The sequence below is a fragment of the Haliotis cracherodii genome, unplaced genomic scaffold (assembly GCF_022045235.1).
Source record: "Haliotis cracherodii isolate W230 unplaced genomic scaffold, xgHalCrac1.p SCAF_19, whole genome shotgun sequence".
Taxonomy (NCBI): Eukaryota; Metazoa; Mollusca; class Gastropoda; order Lepetellida; family Haliotidae; genus Haliotis; species Haliotis cracherodii.
The window spans coordinates 16,664,872-16,690,082 of NW_027266274.1; the positions used below are offsets into that span (position 1 = coordinate 16,664,872).

General features: G+C 40.7%; 1 protein-coding gene across 1 annotated transcript in view; it reads left to right on the top strand.

Annotated features, from left to right (window-relative positions):
* LOC139466613 (scavenger receptor class F member 1-like) overlaps positions 1-20,547 on the top strand; it is a 63,153-nt gene extending 42,606 nt beyond the window's left edge. Inside the window, exons 4-7 of the mRNA XM_071248200.1 lie at positions 15,696-15,980; positions 18,207-18,488; positions 19,350-19,426; positions 20,506-20,547. Of these exons, the coding sequence (XP_071104301.1) occupies positions 15,696-15,980; positions 18,207-18,488; positions 19,350-19,426; positions 20,506-20,547 (686 nt within the window). The remainder of the gene's footprint in view (positions 1-15,695; positions 15,981-18,206; positions 18,489-19,349; positions 19,427-20,505) is intronic.
* The last annotated feature ends 4,664 nt before the right edge of the window (positions 20,548-25,211 follow it).

A 25,211-nucleotide genomic window follows, 5' to 3' on the forward strand; every position in this document is an offset into this window, starting at 1 on the left:
TAATGATACTATTTTATTCATAATGTTGACATGTAAACTGTATTTGATGAATTGACAAAAATATACCAATTGTAACAGTACTGGAATATTAAAGAGCTGGGACATTTCTTTTATATGGCCACTTGATAAAAAGTAAATAAAAACAATAAACAGCAAAGAAACTGTGCATCCAACAACTAGTAATGGTTTGAACATATTCAGTTACAGTATGGTCATTGGACTTTCAGCCCTAATACCCAAGGTGACATGATGCCATTGAATTACTAATGAGCTTATCGTTACTACGAATGCTACAGTCTCAACACAACTGTGTTTAATGCTTTACATTCTCCGTGAACATGTCAAGAGTTGTAAACTTACAAAAAAAACTGAATAAACAACTCCTCAAATGTCTTGGCCTTGTCAGTCATCAGCAATACTGAGCTGTCAGCTGCAAACTAAATGTTTTTTAGTGAATTATTTTTCAAAAATATATGTTTTTTCCCTTGTCCATACTGTTACCCAAACTGTTAAAAATGACAGTTGTTCATATCCATGAATTAGTCAATGTCCTATGGCCATTGAGAATGCTATGTAATGCTGAGAATGTTTGAAAAATGAAATAATACTCCATCGACCTATGTACAATACTTATGTTAAGAAATTATTTTTGTAAGTTTTAAAAACAGTGTCCATACTGTTACCTTTTATGCAGATCTGTTGACATTTTGATAATTAAATAAATACACGACATTTAATGCACGATCCTTAAAGCTTCTATGAATCACATGGCATCAGTAAGAGAACATTTGTTTAATTCAATATAATATAAGGATTTTTTATATGCTATTTTTCTATCACTGAAGAGGCGGTAACAGTTAGACAGAAACATTCATAGGCTGAACTTCACACTTACTTGCAAATGAACGAAATAATAGATTATTGAACATGGTCAACTAAAGCTGGTAGCCATTTAGAAGACAGTAAATAGGACGTCAAAGACAGGAAGTAGGTTAATAGGAAGACTTTGTGAGGTATCACTATTTTGCAGTTTTGCCTGTGGTAACAGTATGAACACCAGGGTGAAAAGTGATCTTCACAAGGAGGCTGGTCTTGATGTAATGACAGATGAAATGTAAGATGCAAAGAGGGACTCCCTTCTATAGCCCCAAAACCTTCCATAACGTTCTCTTACGCTCTACATTGGCCCTAGCTGTTCTCAACGTTTACATTCACACTAGCATCTAAATATAGTTAATTCCTCACCATTGCTTACAAAAAATACCACTACATTCCTGCCAACTAATCGTTGTTTAAAAATGCAATGAACTTCTACTGAATCTCAATAGAAAAATTGTAATACAGTTACAATTATTGTATTCAAATAAATTATACTGTCGTGTAAAACACTTGATAGTTTCTTAAGGTTTAATGCCTTGAAATTAGAATAAATATGTGTCTTCGCATGCAGTTCTGTAATAACTGGTTGTTATGTGTGACCGTAGATGAAAAGTTCAGAAACTGGAGTAATCAAATCACAGCCACAATTATGTATGGTACACTATTGGGGGTCAACCGATCTCAGGCGAGGAGTAATTCATACAGTGAAAATGTTTCGGGTTTTTTTTCTTTACCTTCTGTTTTTGTAACCTCTGAAATTGAGGGTTACAATTTGATGATGAGAAATGATTTGTTGGCAATGTCAGATTTAGTAAAGTGTATTCGTTAAGATGGTGAACTCCAGATTTAGATCCTTTGCCCTGTATCTTAATATTAATAGTTGTAAGTATTGTTGGAAAATGATCACTTCCACAAAAGTCATTATGGACCAACCATTCGAATTTGTTAAACACATTTGAATCTGCCAGTGAAAGATCTAGGGCAGCGTATGTGCCAGTGGCAGGACTTTATTTATTTATTTAATCATTTGTATCAGTACTTCCTCATAGGGGATTATGACCGTTTACATCGCCCATGATGAAACAGGGCTTCGGGAGCTGATCGAACAAAGTCTGAAGATCTGATTGACAGATAGTTCAGGAAGGTGGACGATAGAGTGAAAACAGTGTAAACAATATGTTCAAAGTAACACGGACAGCAAAAGCGTGTATAGTAGAGTTGAGTGGAACAGGGCTATGGATTATGTCCTGCTTCACCAGGATAAAATAACCTCTTGTAGCTTTATCATCAGTAGGGGAAAACGAGTGGTAAGAACTGTAGTGACGCATATCAAATAGAACTGTGTTTTTTACATATAATCTTGAATTAAAAGTTGCATTTGGTTGAAATTCTTCTTGAGACCTCTCCATTTCCATTGTGTTATATTTTTGGGGATTCACGGTGGTGCTTCCACAGGAGAAATGTCACGCGAACGTGAGGAAGACTTTGTTGTACTCCTATTTGCTTCGTTTGGAGATGGAGTTTCCTCAATGTCCAGAGGACCGAAGAAGTTATGGACCTCCATTTTGACCTCTAAAGGATAGATGGCCTTTGGTGTGCAGCTGTTTTGGGGGGCTGATTTAGTTTCGTCAATTTATTTTTTTCTTTGTTTGAGTCTGAGACTTGGTTTGGGGGGAGTCACAGACGAAGGTGTCAAAACTGTTTTTGTAAGGAAGCGGTTGGCAGTGACTGGACAGAATTGAGACATGTCAGATCTATCTGGCAGTCGACAGAGGTGACAGTGGTGACAGGAGGACGAGGGGCTGCAGCAGAGTGAGTGAGTTGTGCTTAACGCGGCTTTTAACAGGATTCCAGTTAAATCATGGCGTGTCAGCTTAATGTGGGAATAAAGCCTGAAATGATACAGGTCTTAGACGTTTTCCACTTTGGTGAAACCAACGAGTATGGATATGGTGCTGACAACCTAGAAACCTCAATCAGGAAGAACCGGAATACGAATCCACAATCATAGGTTGCTGGTGTGCCCAAGGGACGCAACTCTGCATATAGAATGGCGGCGCCTCAGACGACTGGGCCACCCGTGCCCCCTGACTGAAGCAGAGTACGAAATGGTAGAGGGGGTTGCAGTAGTTTTGTTTCATGGTAGGAGGGATTGTGTTCTATTTTGACTTTCCTTATTTGTGATTCACGTTTCCACACATGGATTTATATGAGGTGATATGGTTCCCACAGCAGTTTAAACACTTCACATCCTTCCTGTGGCCAGTGACCTCTTGCTTGTCACTGAGGCGGTAACAAACGGTGGAGGCACGGCAGGCTCTGGATCCATGTCCAAACGCTTCACAGTTGTAGCACATGAGAGGATTGGGAATATACACCTCCACTCCAGTAAGCGGCTTTCATCGCTTGTGGAATCGATGAGCGGCAAAAATGAAGAGACAGGTGTTGGTCTGTACAACCACACCATCCTTTTTGACAGTAAATCGTTTGACAGCTGTGATAGACTGTTGGTCAAGTTCCTTGGCAATATCATCTTCGGTAATGTCTGACAGGCAGCTTGCTCTGTCACGGACAATACCCTTACCCTTAAAACAACCTTGATATTGACAAAATCTTTAAATTAGGGCAGAATGACAGATTGTCGTCTCATTGAACATTCTACTGGGAGTGAGACAGAACGAAGCTTGGTGACATTTGTAACCTCTCCACAGATACCAGTGATACCTTCGGGGATTGGCAAAGAGAATCAATGATTGGTTCTTTGTCTTAAGCCTGATAACCAAGAAACGTGGCCAATTGTCGGATAGAGTGGGTGTAGTATTTTCCACGGTCTCTATATGTTTTCTTTTTTAACCAGAGTGTTGGGAAGCCATGTCGAAAGAAAAATAATTCTGCACCCCTTTTCTAAACAAGTTTTATAGATTGAGACACCTACCTACCTACCTACCTACCTACCTACCTACCTACCTACCTACCTACCCACCCGAACCTACCTGCCTACCTACCTACCTACCTACCTATATATACGACATTTAGAATAAATTTATTTATATATTTTTAAATACCCAAAGTTTGTGCGAAATATTGTATGTACAGAGCATGACATGACTAGCCGATTGATAAAATCGGGCCCATTCTACCTCCCCTTTGGGCAAAGTTAGGGGCGAAATGGTGTGTTAGACTAAGGAGCAGACCGCCTCCGTGGTCTAATGGTAGAGCGTCCGCCCAGAGGGCGGAAGGTCCGGGGTTCGATCCCCGGCCGCGTCATACCAAAAGACCTTTAAAGATGGTACTTGTTGTTACCCTGTCTGGCGCTCGGCATTAAGGGGCTAAAACAAGGAGTGGTCGGCTCGGAGTCAGTATACTGTTCTGAGTGGGGTATTCATGTTAAACTGCGGCATGGTATCTCAGTGAGCTAGCACTATAAATCAACATCAGTCCAGACTAGTACAAGTAGCCACACACACACACACACACACACACACGTGCATGCACGTCGCTACATATGTGCAATAATCTTGGACGCGACGTAAAACCCAATTGCACCTAAGGAGCACTATGCCGGCTCCGTCGCCTTCAACCACCAGACTCTGCCGACACAGGGTCGCAGCGCACGGCAGACAGGCTGCCCACTTTGGTCGCCTTTTACGACCAGCAATGCGGTGCTGAGGACACATTCTTATCTTCCCCAGCTCCCCACGGGGGATATAAACCCGAAAAATACCTTTACTCGTGGCATACAAAATATATAAAAATGTTGTAGCCTTTTAGCCTTGCTGCAATCCAATCACACTTCTGCACTTCTACGCAACAGACGTAATTCAAAATTAACGTATCAGTTTTTAGTTTCCACAAAAAGCAATAAATGTACTATCGTGTCACTGAATTTTCTATCTGGTCCATTGCTTGATTCTCTCTTTAAAGACAACCGTCGCATGGAAGACAACATACAATGTTTACCTTTCATGCAAATTGTGTGATTGGCAGATGTTACCAGTAGGGCGAGATATGTTTACCTTTTTTACTAATTTTTGACCTATTCATATGACTTTCACGGCTATTTTGCTTTTAAGCTCAATGGAGAATCTGTATTGGCGGATAATCGAGATCTGGTGTTGACGTCTTGTAACTTTTTAAAACATATTTTGTTCTGTTATCTGCTGCAATACTGAATTTTAAGGGTCGTGTCTATAATATGTTACCACATTTAGAGACCGTAATAATATGTTAGGGTATAAAATATGTTTTAAACATGCTTAGCTGTAAACATGCTTTGGATTTATGTTGCTTAAAGGAACAAAGTCTTTGTGTGTTTCAATTCAACACCTTAATGACATGTAATACATGTAATGGGCTCTATATCCCAAAACATCAACACACTTTGAACATAACATGGTTCATGAAAGTGTAGAATATAGCTATTGGAGTCATTTTTATAAGTTACCCCATTCCGCTCTCGAGTTAAACACGTGATACGTTTACATGTATCTACTGTCGTAACAATCGTTATTTGAAGAATCTAGAGAAGTCAGAAGAGAAATGTCAACCGTTGTGCGATGTCCAATAAAAACACATTTAGACATTAAATACTTGATTATCTGAATATTTCACAACTTTGTTTAGATACATAAATACAGCAGCGAGGAAGAATCGAACAAAGATTGTAGAAACGCAGATCAAGATAGACCAAGTACCAAAACTGTTTAAACTAAGATGGTTAGAGAGAGGAGAGTGTCCTCTACTAATATGAAGACATATATCTCATTTTACCATATAATGGGTAGGTTTCTCGGGAGGATTAAGCCAACGGATAAAAACGATATCCTTTGGGGTCATATGCGTATAGAGATGCAGATATCAAAGGTCAAGTAGGGACTACTTTAAATGTTTATAAACAAACATGACGTCGCCCTTGTTATTCGGCGATCAAGTAAGAATTGACCATCGGGATTCTGGAGAAACTACTGGGATAATTGCTATCATTATCGAAAGAAAAGTCTAATAATACTGAAAATCAGTATCTTACTGTGACGCAACTAACATATTTTAGTTTTGGCACTTTCGGAGATATAAATTACGAAATATGTTTGCGAGGGCACCAGCCAAGCGGGATCACTTTCTATATCTATACTTGAAGACCTCTGTGGCAGTTGGATTTGGCCGAACTATTTTCGAATTGTTACCTTGTTTCGTTTTGTCGCTGTGTTTTGTCTGACTGGCCGTGACGTTTCATAGACTAGGGTAAGAGTAGCTTCCCCTTGATAAAGGTCAGTTACCCTATCGGACATACCGATTGATGTCCACGAAAGGCAAGTAAATACCATGTGTGTATGCAGTTGTTGTTTTGCAAATATCTAATTACGCCACAACGTTCCCTCATATAGAAGATGCTTTCAAGTAACACATGGTGAGAGCCATTGTTTCAGACAATAATGAGGCTGCAGATATATCACTAATCTCATCCGCTGTGACAGATCATATGTCGTCTCCAGAAAGTGTCCTTGTCTCATGCCTGGACTGCCACGTACTGAGCACTGCACCTGCTCTGTTTTCTAAAACTCTGCACATGATGATGAACCTGAAGGCTTGTGTGACAGTGACAGTAACTAAATTCATCTTACTGTATTGGAAAAAAATAATGGATTTGTTAATGAATTACTGACAATATTGAGGCAATTGCGTACACGTGTTTCACGTGTTTCACGTGTTACAAGTGTTACAATGTGATCAGCAATTATAGTACATACATATAAGCGAAAATTTTCTTTTATATGAAAATGACACGGTAGATGGAGTCCCTGGTCGAGACCTAAATTTTGACATTTGTTCTCATACATTGAAGCAGGACGTGATATTGGAAGTCAATTTAACGTCCACAGAAACACCATTTGGTGTTTATGGCAACGTTGACAACAGATGAATGCAGTCAGAGACCATCCTCGGAGTGGCAGGCCACATGAACCAATAATCAAAACAAATGGATCCGAACAACACGCCTACGAATTCGATTCCAGCCAGATAGTGACTGACCCACCAGACGTCCCATTTTGATAGTAAACCACCGTCAAGCACGTCTACAGTGGTGCAGACAGCTTCTTCGCTGGACGGCTATACTAACGAGTCTCGTTTTCACCTCAGGCACAGCGATGGACCGATTCGAGTGTACCGAGTTCGAGATGAACGTTACGTAACCATTGTGTCATGGAAGAAGATCGGTTAGGGGGCGACTGGGTTATGGTGTGGGGTGGGTTTCCAGCAAGACACAGGACCCGTTTGATGGTGGTAGAGGGAAATCTCAATGGACAGCGCTACCGCGACGAGATCACCAGCCCTGTTGTTCTACCGTGTTTGCTTCGTCATGGCCCAGGCATTACCTTTCAACATGACAAAGCCCCGCCTCATATTGCTCGACTTGTTCAGGATTCTCTTCAACAAATCTTCACCAATCTAGCACATGTGGAATGAGATGGATCGGCGCCTTCGACGTCAACCACGTGTTCCACATACACTCCAGGAACTTCGAAATATGCTCCACCAGATTTGGACAGACATCCCACAGGACTTTGTGCGATGCCTGGTCCATTCCATGAGACGAAGATGTGTTGCTTGCATCGCAACCAGAGGTGGACACACACGATATTGATTTGTAAATTGACTTTTTGGCATGTTCATGGTTTTTTTATGAAGTCACGCATTTTCTGAATTGAGTTTGGCAAATTAAACCATTTGAACATATACGGGAGTCTTTTATCTGTTGTAAACCGAAACTGTAAAAAAACATAATATTGCATTAAATCTTATTCAATGTCACAGAAACTTTTGTTGTTCAGTATATATTTGTTGCTTTTTAACAAGGTGGGGGATGGGATCACATTCATTAAAATTTCATACATTATGTTAAACGTACATTAATTTTGGAATATTTAATAAGCTCATAAAATATTCAGGCAGATTGTGAGACATCACCCGACATGATTGTCAATATGGAGCTTACATTATCTTTAGTTCTGTATCAATTTGAAAGTAAAAATTGCGTGATTCTTTCCTGGTTTTGACACATTTTGACACATAATTTGACTTAAACAATTTTGCTAATTGTTTATTAAGGCTATTGTATGTCACCACACTGATTTTCTTTATAAAATTAGCATTGTACCAACAAACAACATGTCTGCCACCAAAAGAAATCACCACAACCAGCATTTTCTCATGCATAAATGACATCCTTTGTAGAAAAATGTAGTTGTGCTTTGTTCTAATTTGAGGAGGGTTTACTCATTAAATAAGCCTCTTTTTTAAGGGTTGGCCTCTACTCTGTGAAGGACGGCCCCTAAACAGTTTATCATAAACCATCAGCGTAATAGACCGCCATGTAACTGATACACTCCGACACCCTGCTGTTAACCCCCATGTACCGCTGCAGATGCGAATCGAATGCGCCGACATTCGCAACTGACCAGTCTGGTAACCACGTGAACAGTATTACATAATATCCGGGGCTAGGATAAATTCTTGTAGCCGATATTTCTCCGACTACGACCAACAAGAATATAATAAGAGGACGGCCCTTAACGGATGACAATGATGTTTATTTTATCTCTTATGAGCACATATCAGTTGGCTGCAAATTATTTGCTGAACATATGTGTCTTCCGCGAAATACGTGTTCATGTGAGCCCTGGGCATTTTATTTCAATTTACATTCGGCAGAGCCGAATTCATCCACAGGGACTTTGGGAAGCAGTTGTCACAGTTCACCATAATTCCGATGTTGACAAAATCTTGCAAATATGCACTACCACTGGCTGGTGTAAATGCTTTACTATCAGCCAGAAAAAAATCAACAGATCTTCGCTACTACTTTATAACGCTAATTGAAGCGGCCAGATACAGCCTGCAGTGTTTGGACGTGTTTGCTGTTTATTGATTTTACGGCGCTGTAACTTTGTATGTTAACACTCATGGTGCCTGGACTTAAGTTAGCCTGCATACCGCTCAATGCCCAAATGCCCAATAATTCATATCATTGGAAAATACACATCCTAACGGCGATAGACATATTACATTTATGTCGAGGTACACATTCATTGCGAATTTTCCGTGATTTATATTTACCGATGAAAAGGTTCGATGATATTGTCCGTGTTTCTGACTTCAAAACAAATTGACGAAGACAGTCGTGATAAAATTAATAAGCAGATTGGTTCAAATATGTTACAATACGAATGACAGTTTGGATTACTGGTATATATCTTGAAGCAGTTTGTTTTCTTGCTTGTTGTCACATGCGTTGTACTTTGAAACGGCTCAAGCTGAATACAAAATAAAACAACCTTAAGATAGTTTTCCCAATAACTCAAACTGCCTATTCAATGACACATTTACTGATATTTCATTAAATATTGATGTTAGCAAAGTACTTAAGTTTTACTGTGTATAAGGTATTTACCAGTATGTCACGAATTTAGGTGACACCACCTATATGTCTATATATATATATATATATATATATATATATATATATATATATATATATATATATATATATATTTATATATAGTTATATATATAGTTATATATATATATAGTTATATATATAGTTATATAGTTATATATAGTTATATTTATATAGTTATATATAGTTATATATAGTTATAGTTATATCAAATAAACAATAAATTTAGCATGAAGAAGTCCTAACCATACAAACCTATCCCTCACAACAGAAAGACAATTTAATGACACTTATTGTGTATATACTCACAAAATTTCTTAGCCCCTATTGCCACGAATACTCTGAATTTGGTGATGCACCTCAGTGCCAGAGTCAACCTCAGCTGACATCACAGCTGCCTTCCGCTTTTCCGGCCTTTAACCCTCCCTATATTCAAATCTGATCTGATCCGGGGAAAAAACATAAACTGTCACCAACAAACGTATGGGCCGCTTGCAGGTAGGGGAATCCCGATCAGCTGTAGCCAGGGTTTTCAATGTAGCGACCAGCACCATCACAAGGCTATGAGGCTATCACAAGGTCAACACGTGTTCGGCCAAGATCGAGACGATCAAGAGTAACCATCCCGCCCTAAATCACAACATCCGACAGCGCAACCTACGTGAAAGGACGACCAGAGCCACCTCAACCGCAACCAAAATACCCGGACTGCGCAGAATTTCCGACCAGACCTTACGAAACCCTTCTTCTGGAGGCTAAAGAGTTAATTGACTACAAAAGTCCAGTTTCCACGCCGAACTATTTGTCCTGCAGATATATGAACAATATCAAAGGATTGTGCATTTTGTCATGAAATTTGGTATAGTCATAGACCATGCCCTAAAAACAGTTCCAGAATTGGCGCCACCAGAAAAGTCGCTGTGTCAGCATTGGCAGCCATTTATAAAATGGCGACTCAAAATCACTCACGATGTTGAAATGTTTGTATCTATTTATCAATAATGACTATTTGCAGGTCCCAAGTAACTGGAATATTGGCCCCAATATAAGTAATATTAAGCCATGTTTGAATGATACAGAACATGTTCCTTTGCAGGTCCAGTGTGTGTAGAGAATTAATGCTGAGTTAGCAGAAAGTGTAATTTCGAGGTGGTGGTAACAGTGACAATGTATCAAGCCTATAGCTTCATAGTCCAGAGCAACCTGATCCATAGAAACAGACAAAAAGTGAAGCAGAATGAAAGTGTCATGATGTCTGTGCTTGCCATGGTTACTCAACCTTTTCAGGGGGCGGTCGGGTAGCCTAGTGGTTAAAGCGTTCGCTCGTCACGCTAAGTTCGATTCCCGACATGGGTACAATGTGTGAAGCCCATTTCTGGTGTCCCCCACCGTGATATTGCTGGAATATTGCTAAAAGCGGCGTAAAACCATACTCACTCACTCTCTCAACCTTTTCAGAGAACATTGAGCTTTTCCAAGAGCTGCATGAATTCCCCATATCCATAGATGTGAGACGCCTTGATGAAGGGGGTGGCATAGCCAATATTCAGGTGAACAAGGCCAAGGGTCACAAATACTGCCTTTCAAAGTTTAGTACTGCAAGGCTACAAAGGGCAGAAAAGAGGAAGTCAACAGCAAAATATGATGATCCTCATTCAGCAAGCACTAAAAAGTATACCCGTCAAAGTCATCAACAGGATGCCACATCAGAAAATGGCTGCTTCTTCTGTGAGAAGACATCTGTTACAGAGCAACTCCATGAAGTGTCTACTTTCCGCCTTGACAGTGGTGTTAGACAATGTGCATTAGACCTGCAGGATCAAGGGCTGCTTGCCAAACTGAGTGCTGGGGACAAGTTCTGGTACATTGCTCTCCAGCAGCTGGAATTGCTGGTCCTGACATATATCAGATCACTGCGGGCAGCAGACCTCTCTCTGTATTAAGTAAGAATAAGAATTTATAGATGAACAACTTCTTTATTACATTAAGAGCGACGTGTCGGTGTAGGTTCTAAGACCGTTATCAAGCAAGTGATTTACAGAGTGTAGTTGGCAAGTATACTGAACCAAATTAAAACTTCACAATACTAAAATTGTAACATTTTGACCAGTTATCATTGTGGGCCCTTATTGTGTATTTAAACAGTAATGGCCTCGTATTGTCTTCAGATAACCCCGTTTTTATGCAGGTGAATCGATCAAAATCATGTGCACAGCACTATAGTGGCAAAATTGGTGTTTCACTTGCAACTGGTCACGTGACATAATACCGCACGTGTTTTCAGCCATACTTGTTAGCAGTCATTAAGAAAAAAGAAAAACACAAGAAAACAAAAGTCTTTACGGCCATTTGTCATGCCACGCCTTTCAAATGTGCAACGTGAACGTGCCATCGGCATGTTGCAGACGGGAACGTCCGTAGCTGAAGTCGCAAGTTGTAGTCCACAGAGTGTTTATGATTTACAGACGCGTCTACAGCAGACGGGTACCACGGCTGATCGCCCTCGGCCAGGTCGATTACGTGTGACGTCACATGCAGAGGATCGTCAGATTGTCTAACGTCACCTCCGTAAACGATTTTTGACGGCTACATCAACCAGAAATGAACTGTTTAGGGGTAGACTAAGTGCGCAAACTGTTCAAAACCGTCTGAGAACTGCTCACCTTCAAGCACGACGGCCATATTGCGGGCTGATTCTGCCTCAATTATACAGACGTCAACGTCAATTGGGGCACAGCGACACTCACGGTGGACTCAGAGGAATAAGAATCAAGTCGTCTTCAGTGATGAATCCTGATTTAATCTTCGATTTGCTGATTTGGGTCGAGGCTGTGGAGGCGCCTCATGAACGTTACGCCCAGTGTTGTGTACAGGAAGTTGACAGATTTCGAGGCGGAAGTGTTATGGTGTGGGGTGCTTTCTGTGGCAATGTACATTCCAGGCTTCTTGTCATCCGTGGCAACCTCAACGCTGCTGCTTACCGCGACCAGGTACTGCCACCAGAACTTCTGCCTTTTATGGCAGCACATGGACCCGGTTTGATCTTCCAACACAACAATGCCAGACCCCACACAGCAATTTTGACAAGGAATTTCCTTCAGAATGCGGGAGTCAACGTCATGGACTGGCCGTCAAGGTCTCCCGACCTCAATCCCATCGAACATGTCTGGGATGCTCTTGGAAGAAGTCTGCGCACTCTCCAGAACCAACCACAGAATTGGCAAGATCTTGGCACCATTTTGCAGCAACAATGGCGTCGTCTTCCCAATCATGTGTTCACAAGCATCACAAGGTCCATGCGGAGGCGTTTTGTGGCAGTTGTCAACGCACATGATGTTATTACCGAATACCGTAGATGCTTGGAACAAATTATGGTTACCACCGTTCCTTAAAACCCTTCTTTGGACATTAATGATTACAAATTACCTTCTCTGATACATTTGTCCGTTGTGTATCATATATGGAATTACTTTTAGAAATGTGAAGTTTTTAATTTGACTCACTATATATATACAAGTAGGAGGCAATGTTTATACAGTAGAGTATATATTGTTATACTGGAGTAGAGAAGCCTGTCATGTACACAGAAGGGTAGTGATGACAATCATCGGTGAAGTCAGTGCCATAAACAAAGGATGAAGCCAGTAATATAAACAACGGGATTATGGCTGATTTGGGTCTTTGATGAGTTGATGGTACGCCATGGGCATGTAATAGCCTTGGTCACGGTTGATTGAGGGCTGAAGTCTTTTGATGTTGAGATTGGTGGCGAGGGTTGTGACTCTCTCCCACTGGATGCTGTGGCTTGGGTTGTCAAGGATGTGGTCTGATAGAGCTGATTTAGAGTCATCTTTAGAGACTGAGCTTTGATGTTCTTTTATTCGGGTTTTGAGGGGCATAGATGTTTCTCCTATGTAAGCTTGTCCACAATTGCATGGAAAGTGGTACTCTGCTCCTGATGGTTCTAGCTTGTTGCTGGATGGTGGTTTCCCTGTGGCTTTAATTGTGTTCTGAATAGTATGACTTCTTTTGAAAACTACATCAATGTTGGCCTGTTTCTTTAAGAGTCTCTGGATTTTGTGTCAGTGGGAGAGAGTCACAACCCTCCTATTAGTTTTAGTTTTGACACTCTTAAGGTTATACTTAGTTTATCCCCTTCACCCCATAGAGCCATGAGCGGAGTTGCTAACAAATATCAAAATGATTGAAGCAAAACATGACCAGTTCAAATTTTAGATCTGTCAATGTTCCAAGTTTAGTTCCAGTTCCAGACATATTTTGAATATCCGGTCATGGTCTTCAAGACAGGCTACACCTACTACACTTCTCCCAGTGTACACCTCAGAAGGTTGATAGCCATCATGTTTCCTTTCTTCTTCACAAACTGCATGGAGAAGATAAATCGTTTCATGTCAGCTGTGAATTCTTCACGGGGTTTTCTCTCATAGAATCCAAAGCAGACAGTTTCCCTGTTGATATAGCCAAAGTCTCCAGCTGTGTTTATGATCATGTACCACCAGGCCTGTCCAGAGAGGATGTCTCGTGAGTGTTCATCCAGGAAGGTGAATTCACTCCTGTACATATGTCCAGTCTTCGATTGAAGTGTTTTGTTGACAGTTCCAACAGAGAGCTGGCAAACTCTGGGGATGAGATAGGAAAGCAGATGAAAACCAAAGTATCTACACCACATGAGCAAGTGAGGTTGTCCTTGATTGAGTTCGAAAGTTGAAATATGAAAATGCTCTGTCTGCCTGTCTTCTCCAGTCTGGACCTTGTTACAATGTTTGACTCACCAACCCATTAGTCATGCTCGGAGGACCACCCAATGTAGTGAACTTTGTACTTGGTTACTGATTGGTTCTTGTTTGGTCTCTATTATTCTGACATCAAAGAGCTGGGTTTTGCTCCATTTTATCTTGCGTAATGATGTAGCCTTAATAGTTAGATCTGTATGAAAGTCCAGCTTTTCGTCGACGCAATGTTGGTGGCATCCTGTCTGATAATAGACACTTCATCAGGCACAATAAAATTCAGGTCAAATGTGTTTGGTGAGAAAAAGGTTAGAATATTCATGTGATTTAGCACACATTAACGCAAGTTATTCCGTAGGGTAAAATAGGTGTATTGGAGCCTAAACAGTTGCTGGTACAAAACAAATTAATGAACGGAGATTGATATTGTGCAATTCTTTATTAATCTAAAACATCTTCTTCTCTCAGCGTTGACGGTGGCTGATGGGTCTTCTCCTCAGAATCGAAGACGAGGCTTTGTTATTTCAATTGGAAAATGTATCGCTTATTTTGTGCGGACGGTTTGATGTGAATAACCGTGTACAGCGCGTGTTTACAACCAATCGCAACAAGCGTTGAATATGACGTTTGTCAATGAATTTAAACTGATTTTCAAGCGTAACCAATGACCATGTATCAAGGATTTTATTAACGCCTCCCAACATGCACTTTATCATCTTACTTATCAGTAAGACGTAAGTCGTTGCACTACAAAATATGTAATTACGACACGAACATTTCTTAAAATGTTCTCTCATCTTTAAATATACTTTTGTTCGTAGAATTAGAACATATTTTCAGCGTAACGGGTACAGTTTAACTGACAGTACATCTCAATTACTCAAGAGAGAGAAACTATGTTCTAATGCGACCATGCCATGTTTATATATTGAAAAGAGACATGTTTTGGTTTGATATTTATTATAGAAAAGGACAACAGATCATTTAAGTATTTTATTGAATGACACTTTGTTTGTCTCGAGCTTCTCTTAGAGTATCCCTTCAGACGACTGCCTTGACATGTACAAAGCTAATGACAATTTCATAATACAAATATTTCACATAATGGATGTTTATTTTTTATACTGATTTCATTGTTGTCTGTTAGTAGCCGTTATTGAAAACCCAATCTGCACTAATGCTGATTCTACATATGCAACACTTTGCTCACTCAGACAAAGACAAAGCGTGACCACATTTATCGAATACACTGGCACCATATGATTTAGGGCACCAACAAATCTCAGTTGTAATGTGAAAAAAATAAAGAAATACATGAGCGTACATATATATTTTGAAAAATATCCTTTGCCTGGAAAATAATGTGACAACGATGACCCTAGTGAACGCATTCTCGCTAGCTTCAAGTCGTAGTTAGGCTTCATGGTCTCTGGTTAAACATTTCTGTTACCACACACACACACACGCGAACACACACACGCACACACACACACACAGAGCTTCCTATTTAACAATTAATCACTTGATACTGATACAAGAAGTGATACACTATACAGGCATATTTGAAACAATTTGATAGCCATTTTTGAGTAAAATGATTTTGATTTAAGTGTTAAATGCTGACGGTGTGAGACAGTGTGTCCCTGGCAACTACGGGAAATCATGTGATAGTTCCTGTCCCCCACACTGTGCCCCGATATCTGGGTCAACTGTAGGGGTCTGTGACAGAGACACCGGGAGATGCCATGAAGGATGTGTTCCTGGCTGGCGCGGAGATCACTGCAGTTGGACATGCAGCAGCAGCAACTGCGTGAACAGCATCTGTAATCAAGCTAACGGACACTGTATTCTTGGCTGTAACGAGAAAGACATCATTGGTGACTTTTGCACTATAGGTAAGGTTGGAACAATTTTGCAGAGATCTGTAAATTGAGAAGGTGCAGGAGGGGGAGGTACTTTACTTTTCTACATGTCCTTTCATGCCTTTATTTGAAACTCTGTCGCTTTCTTGAATGCAAATGGATATTATGGGTGGTATTGTTGTTACATTTGTTGATTTGGGTTCAGTTCATACAGATATCACATTTAGCTTATTGCAAGTTTGAAACGAAATATCATGTACAACCCGTGATTGGCTTGTTTGTTGTTTAACGCTGCACTCAGCAATATCCCAGCTAATCGAGTAAATAATCGAGTCTGGACCAGACAATCCAGTAATTGATATCATGAGCTACAACCTATGAGTTATGATTATCACGTAATGATATTTTATGCATAACTGACATACATCAATAATATGGTGCATGCTGCAACGGTTTGAGAGACAACAGCAACACATAATGATTATAAAAAAGAGCGGAGTTTTACTGACATCATAAACACTTACTAGTATGTGCCAGATCAGCACATCGTGACAGTGGTGATGTGGCAGGGAGCACCTTGCCTCACCCCAGCTAGGCTACGGGCGAGACCCTACATCTCTTTCTCTCTGTGTCCCTAACTCTTCTTCTTCTCAAGTATTTTTAAAAGGTCAAGTGTTTTTAGCAATTGTGAATGACCTGTCCTTTTGGACTCAAATATTTGTGTAGAGTGCAAATAGGTTGTGGGTTTTTGGTATTGATATGATTTCTGTTTTTTTCCTGAAGTGATGTTCTTTTAGAAATTGATAGGAATTCTCTGGCTGCTGTATTTAGATGCATTCCCCCAGCCTACTTTGTTTCCGATTATACTGTGTCTGGACTTTGCTATTGCATCGCTTGGTTTTTGGAGATCTACGAGAAATAACAGATTTACCTGCAATAATTACTGTCGTTTCAATCGACCCTGGGCTGGGGCATTGTCTGGTCATATCAGTATCACGTGAGCAATGGATTCCGGCTGATTCCAAGATGTACATGCCTTGTGATAGTGACAAGCCTCGCTGATTTTGTTGATGCATGTCATTGTATCCCAATTGCGTGGGTCGATGCTCATAATTTTAATCACTGGAATAGTTCTTGTTGCCCCCTGGACGTTGACGTATTTTAATGATGCATATTTTTATAAGTTCTGAAAATTGTACGTTGGGCGAAAATTGAGTGATGCAGCACTGGGTCTACCTCTGACTATGTAATTAAGCAGCGATGTAGAACGTGAAAATGCGTCAGATGCCGAATACAGTGGAGCAGAGGAGGAATATTGTCTTGAGGTGATCAGCAGTGTGTCATTTGATCCGGATTTTTACGTTTGCAACCTCGTTGGAAATAAAGCAGGCTCAGATATTTTTGCTCAGATGATTAAGGAACTTGTCAAATTCCAGTTGGTTTGTGGAGCATCAGTAAACATTTCACCACGGAGATTACTTAATGTTGATACTGATGTCACACCCGCATCGAAAATGCCTCGTATGTGACATAGTTCCCAGATACACACTGACGGTGCAACACGATTGCTGATACAGCGTTGTTTCTGTGAGTACAGTTTTACAGCCAGTGCTCATATTAGTCAAAGAGAGGAGTTCTGATACTATCATTTAGAACTACTCTGACAATTGTGAAGGGGAACTTGGGACTTCGCCTGGCAAAATTCTCGCATCAAAGACAGAATGCCCATCTCACAGAGAGAGGAATTGACACAACAACTTAATCGTCTTATGAAACTTGGTGTCTCAGTATCTGTGGATGAACGAATGCCTGGGGTAGCTTGTTAGTGATGGCACCCGAAAAAGCAGGGGGAACTAGCATTTATTTTGACCCCAGGCACTTAAATGAGGCACTTCGTCAAGAGCACTTTCAGCTGCCAACGACCGAGCAAATGTTGCCAGAACTGAAAAAGGCAAAGGTCTTTGGTACGTGTGACTTGTCAGCTGGATGTTGGCACTTTGAACTTTATGACAAATCCAAATTGCTGTGTACCTTTGGACTCCCTTTGGTCATTCTTTGAAATCGGTTATGAAATCTTTCTGAAACGGACATACACACACACCACACGCACGCACACACGCAAGCACGCGCGCACACATAGCTTCTTATTAAACAGTTTATCCTGTGATAGTGATACAAGAAGTGATACACTATACTGATGTATTTTTAAATAGTGTATGGCCATGTTTTAGTAAAACTTATGTTCGATTTTGATTTCAGTGTTAAATGCTGACGGTATGAGACAGTGTGTCCCTGACCACTACGGGATATCATGTGACAAGTCTTGTCCCCCACACTGTGCCCCGAAGTCTGGGTCGACTGTCGGCGTCTGTGACAGAGACACCGGGAGATGCCATGAAGGATGTGTTCCTGGCTGGCACGGAGATCTCTGTAGTCGGGCATGCCACAGCACCGGCTGCATCGGCAACATCTGTAACCAAGCTGATGGACACTGTACAAAAGGCTGCACTGGGAACTACGCTGGAGGCTTCTGCACTGAAGGTAAAGAGTTGATATAAGTTACCTTCTCAAATTAAAATATGCTTACTTATCTTGTTTAACATCATTGCACTTTCCAACAAAAAGTGGAAACACTACCTGCTAATGCAACACTTTGCAGAACTTAAAACACCTAACACCTCTCTAACGTAGCCCCGCCCCTTACGCACATGGCCTACCCCAAACCTTCATTCTCCTTCACCATGTTAAACACACATTGGAAATTGCTCTGCGATGTCAATCTTTACCTGTTTTTTTTATCATCACATCACCTGTAAATTGAAACTGTTCTGGAGTATTATGGAGGTGAAAACAATCGTGTTTAGTTCAGAAAAAAAGAGCCCGGGATACGTTTGTATTTTTTTCTTGTAAGGAACACCAGCTTCTGGAGTCGATAGTAGGCGCTTGAAATCCTTTAAGTTTCATTTCATCTTGACACCATGAAATGTGTACAGGTTGTCTTCTCATCTAACATCTCATCTGGTTAAATCATATATAAAGGATGAAATTGTTCAGGTCATATCCGGCAGGGAGTTCCATACAACAGAAAGTAACTCTTTGCCTCAACTTTGCCTAACAGAAAGCTCTTACGTAACATAAGGGTGTCCGACTAAAAGTGACAAGAAAGTGAAATAATGGAGCGATAACACCGCATTTCAGACCCATTATTGGTGGAACTATTTTGCCAAAATTTCTCCGAATCAGAAGAAGTTACTTATGAAATATAATGCATCTGATGCGGACTCCATCCTGCCCCATATCATGCGTAGAGATGTGAAATGCAGTGTAAAACTATGTGACAATCTGTGTTTCATAATCTATTACCGGCTACCATGCATGACAAAAAGTTTGTGACAGTTGCAGACAAAAACCCACAAGAAAACACAGGACATGTGCCTGCCATCATCTCCATAGTGATAGCTGCTGTCCTGGTGGCACTGGTGATACTTGGGATACTCCTATGCAGAAGGTTAGCTTGTGACGAGGTGTCAGTATCATCTTCAGTTGAAGGAATCACAACTACAGTGGTTTAAGTATTCGCTGGTCACGCCAAACGATCCTTCCGATTCCCCACATTGGTACATTGATATTTCAGGAATGTTGCTAAAAGTGGCATAGAACCATACTCATTTACTCACTTTTCATAGTTCCTTTAATGACTGGTGACAGTTTGGATAACGAAAAGCAGTTACCAACGTGATTTGTTTACAAACTGGCGTGTAAATTTCACATGATATTGATTGGCTGCGAGTTTACAATCTGGGTTTGTTAAAGTAAGCCTTATACTTTCACTGGATGAACAAAAGTTTATAGTCTCAGTTTTGTGACCAGACATGTGCGAGGCAGTGGTTGTATTTCAAACCCACAAGACTCACAAGAGTTTATCAACATATAATGCCACACATATACAATGATCTTCAATTCACGCCGACCGCTTATTATGCTCTGAACATTTACACACAACACCGGTGGTGGTGCACACAAGCACAGTCAACCTGCCACAACCGAGCATATGTCTGTCACCCCTAATACAAAGCCATAATTAGTATACCTTTCGTATTCTGTGAAACCTAACTGTTCTTGCCATTTCGATCATTCCACATGTGATCACCACGAGCTCTGACTGTCTTGGTGAAAACTACGAGGACTAGGAAACATTACCTAACATAAACACAGTCAAAGAGCATCCTCTGCATTTGCTCCTTAATGAGCAGTGAGCGTGTAAGTGACTACCGTAAGGCTGACACCATTATACGTTTCAGGTCACGAGAAATTACCTGTTGAACCTTATGATTCTGTGTGTGTGTGTTTGTGTGGGTGTGTGTTTGTGTGTGTGTGTGCTACCGGTAAGGCAGGACATGCTTACCCTTTTCGCGAACACCTGGTGACATCATTGATTTTCAATGGTCCATTCATATAATTTCCACAGATATTTTGCCCTTTACGTCAAATGGAAACTGTTTCGGCAGAAAAACTAGGCTGGTTATTCTCTTGCATTGACAATTTAATTTCCTTTCAGACGCAGACGCAGACGCGGAGACAGAAAGAGACAGAAATGTAAGTCTACTACAGGTCGATCTGATTTCAAACCTGAAAAGATTTTCTCATGGAATGTATCCTATTTGTTCTGTTTTATGTGACTGATGCAACTGGGGCTGCCAGTTAATCGGTCAATGTTAATATATTTCCTGCATTTTGGCTGTCATCACAATACAAAATGTTCAGGTGTTCAACAGAAGGCCTCTTCTCTGTCAGCAAGCCATAAACAGTTGTGCAAGTAATAGTATCATGCTCATGAGTGAGGCAGGAAAACATTGTCTATGGTGATGCGATTCGCTGTGTGGAGTTGTGTCCCTTGGGTACGCCAGAAACCTATGATTGGGCTTCGAATCCCGGTTCGCCCCGATTACGTTTCTAGGTTTGTCAGCATCATACACGTCCTCGTGGGTTTCACCTAGTGGTAAACGTCTGAGACACCCATCACTTCGGGCTTTCCTCCCACATTACGCTGACGCGCCATGACATAAATGGAATACTGTTAAAAGCGGGGTTAAACCCCACTCACCGCTGTGTGTGTTCTGAGTTGAGACTGTTTACACAAAAATGTCGGTTTTTTACGTGAATGGAAAAACGACGGAACATTTAGGAAATTGATTAATTGGTGAGCATCCAAAAAGTGTTGAGTTGGAAATGGGTTGAGTTTTTCAATCATAAATAGATGAAACGAAGCATTTTGCTCCTCCTGGTTCAAATATTAGAGGCCAGTCACAAAGAGCCGGTCCCCTGACGCATGTGATGCCTAGGGCTTCTTTCGTCCAGGAAAGGTTGAATTGTAACTGTTGCTGGCTGTGGCGTCATGCCTTGCTGTTATTGCTCCAGGATCTGCCCCTCAGCGCGATTTCTAAAAAGTCAGTTTTTGGATCTGGAACCTGTCAGTGGAATTCATACGCACACCAAGAAGTCATTCAAACCATGTTACCGAGTATGCACAGTTACCTGGACAATCGGTTGACTATTATTTGGTTGCAACAGAAAATGAAAGTAAAGCTCTGGAAATATGAGATATTGTTTATTTCACGCAACAATAAATGTAATTAAGATGGAATTGAATTAAATGAGTCATTGACCTACATAACATATAAATTATGTACATAACATATAAGCGATACGTTTCATTCCTGCATCATCAGAAAGTTTGCACATTGGTTTTTCGTTTCATACCTCAATGAAATGACAAAAATACACAGTTAGTGCTTATAATTAAATTTGACAACGAAAACATACCAAAAGTTTAACCAAAAGACGTAGTTTATAACAAAGCAGACAAAAAGGACCAGATTGATAAACATTCCAGGTGTAGGGATTCATACTGTGGCGTGACATGAATCAGGTGATCGTTTAATTTATGCAGATAACTTGACACGCCCACAAAGTCAGTAGCCAATCAACGAGGTGTAGGATCAAAACAAAGTTCATAGGACCTGTCAATCAAGGCAAGAAGCGAGAAGAACTGCAACAGTCAAACTGTAACGAGTCGGAATAGATATGTCCGGGTGAAGGCGGATGTTTCAAATGACATGGTCAGTTACAGCCAGATTCTGACATTAGTTCCCTGAGAACGGGAAGACATACATGTAGTTGAAATATTGCTAGTTAGAAATGAAACACGAAGATAAGAAACTTATGGAACCGAGGCGAGCGGGAATAAATCACGCGAGCGAGCCTGCACGTTTGCTGTTTCATTCCTTCTGGGCCTTCGGTCTCAAAGGGTTTGTTTGGACAATGAATATGCATGAATTTCGTTAAATGCCCCGTGCATGACGATACATGTGAGCAAAAAGGGAATTTACTCGACTGTAATATTGGGTTTCCCCGACATTTCGTGGTAATAAAAGTAGTCCACTTCGGTGGGCGTGGCTTAATTTTCAAGTGTTTTTTTAAATAATATTTGCGACATTCAAACATATAGATCTATGTGTCGTCATGATTACTTCATTAAAAGAGACAGCTAACCTTTTCCTACCTCACAACTAACACAAAGGAACATAAAATAGTGCCTATCACTAAGGGATGTATGATTGGCAAGTGGTGCCTAACCCTAAGGATTGGAAAAAGTCATAGTTAGACTTGAGAAGTGGCATGACTGAGATTTGAAAGAAGAGGACCTGGCATTGAAGAATGTAGAGTCGTGTCGTCATATCAAATGGTATGCATGGTCGAGTAACATCAAGCATTAACTGAAGAAGCTTCTTCGTTATACGTGAATAAGCCATAATATGTATGTTAAGTGTATTTGCACGACATGTCATACTATTATTTTATTTTGTTACTTTTATTTTCTTACTTACCTTCAAATACAGAAAAAAGTATATAACGAAGAGAAAAGTGTTGACATGTATTGACTCTCCTAGATCACTCGTTTAAGGCACTGTTTTCCTCTACCTATTCTCAAGTCAATTCAATGTGGACAATTTAAATAACTAGTAATTATCCCCTGCCACGGATTGGGGCAGGGGATTTTAGAACGGGGTTCGTCCGTCTTTCCGTCCTTTCTTCTGTCTCACCAAACTTGGCACAGAGTTAGGCTTAGTGGTAACCTGTTGCCTTTTGACAGTTTAGGATCTTTTCAGAATGTTTCCTTGGCCATAACCTGGACTTAAGCTCAAATATGTGTAACTTTTGTTTCTGGAACAAAACTCTGAAACTGTTTACACATTCTACAAAAAGATTTATGCAGGGTTGTCTGAGAACCGTTACCATAATTATCTAATTTAGACGTACACCACTTGACTTCCCAGCATGGTCAAGTGTATAAAATGCTCAGTGGGCCGAAATCAAGAAAAGACCTAAAACTTGTAGGTTTTGGTGAACACAAACTGAGGTAGAAAAAACACAATAAAATGGATGAGATGACTCGAATGCGGTATGAAAGGCTGTTCACCTTGACACACCCTGTAGAGAACAGTTATGGTGATGGACTCAAGGTGGCTAACTTGAATGTTCCATCACTCAATGCACATTTTGAAGATGTAAAGAATGATAAGTTTGTTGGTGTGATTCATGTTCTGTGTTTCACAGAAACACACATCAATTAGTACAGTGAATGAGACGTCAAAGAATATCAAGTCTATACAGGAGACACTACACATGGTATTGCCGTGTATGTGTTTCAAGAACAGTGACCAGCTATGTGATGTAACTCGCCTAGCAGTATTGAATACATTTCCTTTCTTGTTGGCAAGTTCTGCACTGCTTGTGTGTATGGTCCCCAAAAGTGTCGTGGACACGGGTGTCACATTCACTTACTGAAACTTCAAGATCTATCTGAGAAGCTTGAATGTGAACATGTCCTAGTTACTCAGCTCATTCACAACTCAGTGTCTTGGAGCTACACTGGACTTGTTGTTTGCTGATCATGCCAGTGCTGTGGCATTCCAGTCTCCAGTCTACTACTCAGATCATCAGATGATTGGTGCTGTACTTCTCAGTACACCTTCTGATAACCCCTGCTTTCAATCATCTCCTTTACTTCTCTGATTATTGTTTAAGTAATAACACAACTCATCACAAATACAGTTACTATTCTATCATAAACTGCAGAGGGCAAAAAACACCAGTAATCACTTTTTAGTGCTTGCAATTAGGTCATTTACAAAAAGGTCCAGTGAACAAAATGTTTTGCACACGACCGGACATGTCATACTGGCGAGGGATATGAGTATTTCATGCTTGTTTTACTTATCCTGCATTACTCTTAATGCATCTACTGCTTCTTCTTGATAGCTCCCATGTGATCACTGAAGTGATGACGTCACATATCACCACATTACTGCAGTCAAGCCCAGAGACAAGACCTGTTTTTGAGTCTCAGCATATGCTTTTAAATTCTTTGAGTGTTTCAACACTGATTGTTTTTCTTGTGTATTGTAATTGTGCCTATGGGTTGTGACTTCAAATCTTTCATATGAATTATGCCATAACATAAATATTTATCGCCTAATGTAGTGTATATCACAGTAAATATCAGGCCTATTGTTGTTCCAACAGGCCATTTTGAATTCACCTCATGGTCACGTTTAGTTGTGTCATGCGTTCTGTATTCCTTATATAGCTTGGTATTTCAATTTATTGTCGTACGCTAGCAATATTACCCCTATTAAACTGGTGTTTTGTCTTCATTACATAAACATGACTGGCATACGTAATCGGGTAGGAACGCATTTTGATTACACTCTGCTATCAATACAGATACATGCCTGTTAAAGCAAGTGTCACAGAAATAAGTCAGGGTAGGACCCACATCCTTTGTTTGATTTTCACAAACGCGTCAGGCGCCTCCAGGATTCTGACTCTCAACCTTCCTCTTCCGCCTTTCTCACCGCCTCAGTCGCCCCCCATGCATCCGACATTTATCAGAGCGTATCGGAGCTTCTTAGCGCCTCTAGCCTTCTCGGCTTCTCAGCGCCTTTAGCCTCAGTGATGACTTCGGAGCAGCTGGCAGCACATTCAGTGCACATTGGCTACACAGCGTCACCGGCGCTCATGGTGTCTCCGAGATGTGGAGGTGGCACCTCAACAGCTTATCCAGGCTCCCCTATATGGATCCCGTATGGCTCTAGATGTTCCAGCTGACTCTGGCCCGGGCATGTATCAACCAGACACTACTGGTTCACACCTACCCTTATTCGCTGAGCCGATGCTGAAGGATCTAGTCCCAGAATTGGA